Source organism: Elaeis guineensis, chromosome 10 (assembly GCF_000442705.2).
Source record: "Elaeis guineensis isolate ETL-2024a chromosome 10, EG11, whole genome shotgun sequence".
Lineage (NCBI taxonomy): Eukaryota > Viridiplantae > Streptophyta > Magnoliopsida > Arecales > Arecaceae > Elaeis > Elaeis guineensis.
In genome coordinates, this window is record NC_026002.2 from 28,288,368 (window position 1) to 28,291,620 (window position 3,253).

Consider the following 3,253-nt stretch of genomic DNA (forward strand, 5'->3'; position numbering starts at 1 on the left):
TTATTAACATTTTTCTGTCGCCATCGTAGGATAAGAATTTAGAATTGGTTTCGTCACGCCCCACTACACCTATGGGCATCTTAGACCATTAGATGCAATGTGTTACTGATGGTGGTGGTGTCAGACGCTTATATACTGAATAAGAGCAGTTGAGACATGCCTGGGTCTTTTCTACCTCTCATTCAAACACTTAAATGCCTTCCATGTGACTTTTAACCACGCTGATTAATGCTTTGTGGATGTGCATAGCTAATTCTATGTTGCTTTAATTCTTTTCCATACTTGCACTAGTGAGTTTGGTGAATTTCATCAAGGTTCTTGAACCCAATTCATAGAAATGAGATTGCATTGCCTTTCTTTCATCAATTGCTATGACATCTATAGGATGACAAACATATATCATGAGCTATAATCAGCCAAAACTATGATAACCAGAAAGAGAGAGGTAACAATTTGTACATCAGTTATAATCAAAGTCTTGGGGTGTTTCTAGGCCTTGTCAAGCTTAGTCTTGTTTAGTCACTCATGTTTCAATTATTTGAAACTGCATAAAATAATTCAAAGGGATCATGCCATTGGCTCTTATCTAATGGCAATTGCGAACAAGGGAATGAAACCACCTCATACATTTCGAGGCCTCGATCATCTCATTGTATCGATGATCATGATCATAGCCATTGCAATAGCTTGATCCATCCAGGGCTGCACCCTTAGGGTTAGAACATCTTTATCCAGTAATGTCTTCGTGGAAGCGCCATATTTTCTACTAACCTGCCAAGCAGATATAATAGTTTGCCAAATATTCAACCTTTTCTAACTTGGTACAAAAGAAACTTAGGCTAACAAATTAAAAGCAATCTAGATTAGATGCTAGGTATGAGCAATTTTCCTTGTTGGAAATTATTTCATCTCAGAAGAAAGTTCTGTTAATATATGTGGTGTTACCTCGGCGACAAGTGGTGCATTACCAGCAGCCTGATAAATCTTGGACCACTCCTTTTGTCGAGACCAGCTCATTCTGTAACCTAATGGTTCCATTCCCTTTGTGGGTACCATTGATACTGTGCAACTAGGAGTTCCCAAGTCCTTTGTAGCCTTAAATAGGGGCCTCTGATGTCCAACCATACCTAGAACATCTTTATCACCCTTGTAGGCCTCCCAGCTCTCCATTAAGTTTAACATCTGTGAAAGCATCCAATGTCACCTATAAATAAAACTTGACCTTCATGACAAAGTCTTGCATGACTCCTTGTACAAAACTAAAATCGTAATTTAACAAAAACATAAGTAAAAGATGTAAGAGCTAAAATTGTACATCAGGCATGCCATTCATCAGAGTTGCCTCGAAGTAGAAGCATCGCAAACCGCTTGTTATTAGTATTAATTAACGATGCTATTAACACTGCATCTAACATGGCTCATTCTAAATTAATATATATATGCCGTGGAGAGATGTTGTATGATAGCATGGGTGATCTTGAAAGGGTTGTCAATGTTGTGCTTGAATTGGCCTCTTCTAGTGGACTAATTGACATGGACCAAGTAATATCTTTAGATCTAACAATTATGATTCTAGCAATAAAAGGAAACAATAGAAGAATTTTCAGCTACAAAATTAGCATACGGCTTTCCACTTCTACCTTTGGCAACAATAGAATATGATACACACATATATAAGAGAAAAAGTAAAACTGCTTGCTAGACTCTAGCATTTTATTTCAAATAATTGGCCTTTTATTTGTCTGGTTTCATCTCATATCAGTATCACTTTGTCTTGGAAGAAAAGTAGACCTGGCTTATTCCAAATTTCTTCAGAATTAATTTCTTTTGCCCTTTTTCTTTCATCTTAATTATTTCTACTCTAATAACATTGCCTTCGTTGATCATACTTGGATTGAATATAATAGAGAATCATCATCATGAACTGTATTAAAAAAAAAAAATAAAAGAAAAAGAGTTGGAATGCATGCATGCTTCCCATAAGATACATAATTTTCTCTTCAGTACCTTTCGGCAGCGGCGGATGGTGAGGAGGACGTTCCCAGCCTGATCCATTAGCACCGTCTCCTGCCTCCAATTGTGCGCATAGTTATCGACCCGAAAAACCATCCGACCATCGGAATCATCGAAGACGGTGTAGCCATGACCGTTGAACAGCAGCGACTTGCACCACACCGTCAGCTGGACCGGGAATGGAGAGCACAGCTCCGGGAAGACTCCTCCTCCTCTCGGAGATCCGGCACCGAAGCCATTGCTCCAAATATCCTTGCCTTCGGAAGTCTCCATGGTATGGTAGAAGGGGTTTAAGACCTTTTTGTTTTTGTTTTTTTTTTTTTTTTTGGAGACCTTTTTGTTAGCAGCTGTGTAATGTTGGTACGGGGTATATAGGGTTCGGAATGGCATGTGCATGCTTGTTCACGTCGGCAGCAATGACGCTTTTGGAGGTCCCTTTTCCGTCACCGCACGTTTAAGTCCGTCACACACACACACACACACACACACACACACACACACACACACACACACATATATATATATATATATATATATATATATATGCTGGCTTAGATACATTAAATTAAACTAAATATAAATCAACATATCCATGAAAATAAAAAAATTAAAAGAAAGATTAACAGGGGAAGTCCATTCTACTGATCTTGTATGGCCGGCCTCAAAAGATATCCTTCAATTAGCAGCATTATATATTAGTCTTTCTTTTAAACATACGGGGCATCAATCAAAGACAATGAGTGCATCATTCTTTAATAATTCTATAATAATTAATATATACAAATTATCATGAACAAAAGATGGATTAATTAGAAAATCATCTGGCAACGAATCTATGAAATCCCTAATGTATACCATGAATTAAATTGTTGTTCTCTATTGATATTTTTATCTTTATGCAAAGCCGGTAAGCAGTGTAATGGATATTTTTTTGAATGAATGAGTGGTTCTGGTACTTTCAAATATAATTTTCATTGCGGTAAAGTTCCTAGAGAAATTTTTTCCCTCTTTTTTTTTTCCTTCTCTCCTTTTGTAATCCAAGGGTTTTGTCATGCTTTCTTTCATTTGCTTCGGCATATCATTAATTATATTACAAGATAATATATATTTCTAGAAAACCTGACATTAGATTTTTTTGTTGACTAGACTTTAACATGTAGTTCTTTGATCATAGTATGTTTAATTTTTGGCCCTACATGTGCTTATAAAAGATTTGCACACATTTATACTTGTATTGCAC

General features: G+C 36.7%; 1 protein-coding gene across 1 annotated transcript; it reads right to left on the reverse strand.

Annotated features, from left to right (window-relative positions):
- Positions 1-358: 358 nt before the first annotated feature.
- LOC105052530 (protein LURP-one-related 8-like) lies at positions 359-2,358 on the reverse strand. The gene is made up of 3 exons (XM_010933364.4): positions 2,008-2,358; positions 946-1,182; positions 359-771 (listed from the first exon to the last, which is right to left on the reverse strand). The coding sequence occupies exons 1-3, from the start codon at positions 2,284-2,286 to the stop codon at positions 643-645; spliced, it is 645 nt and encodes a 214-aa protein (XP_010931666.1). The 5' UTR covers positions 2,287-2,358; the 3' UTR covers positions 359-642.
- Positions 2,359-3,253: the final 895 nt, after the last annotated feature.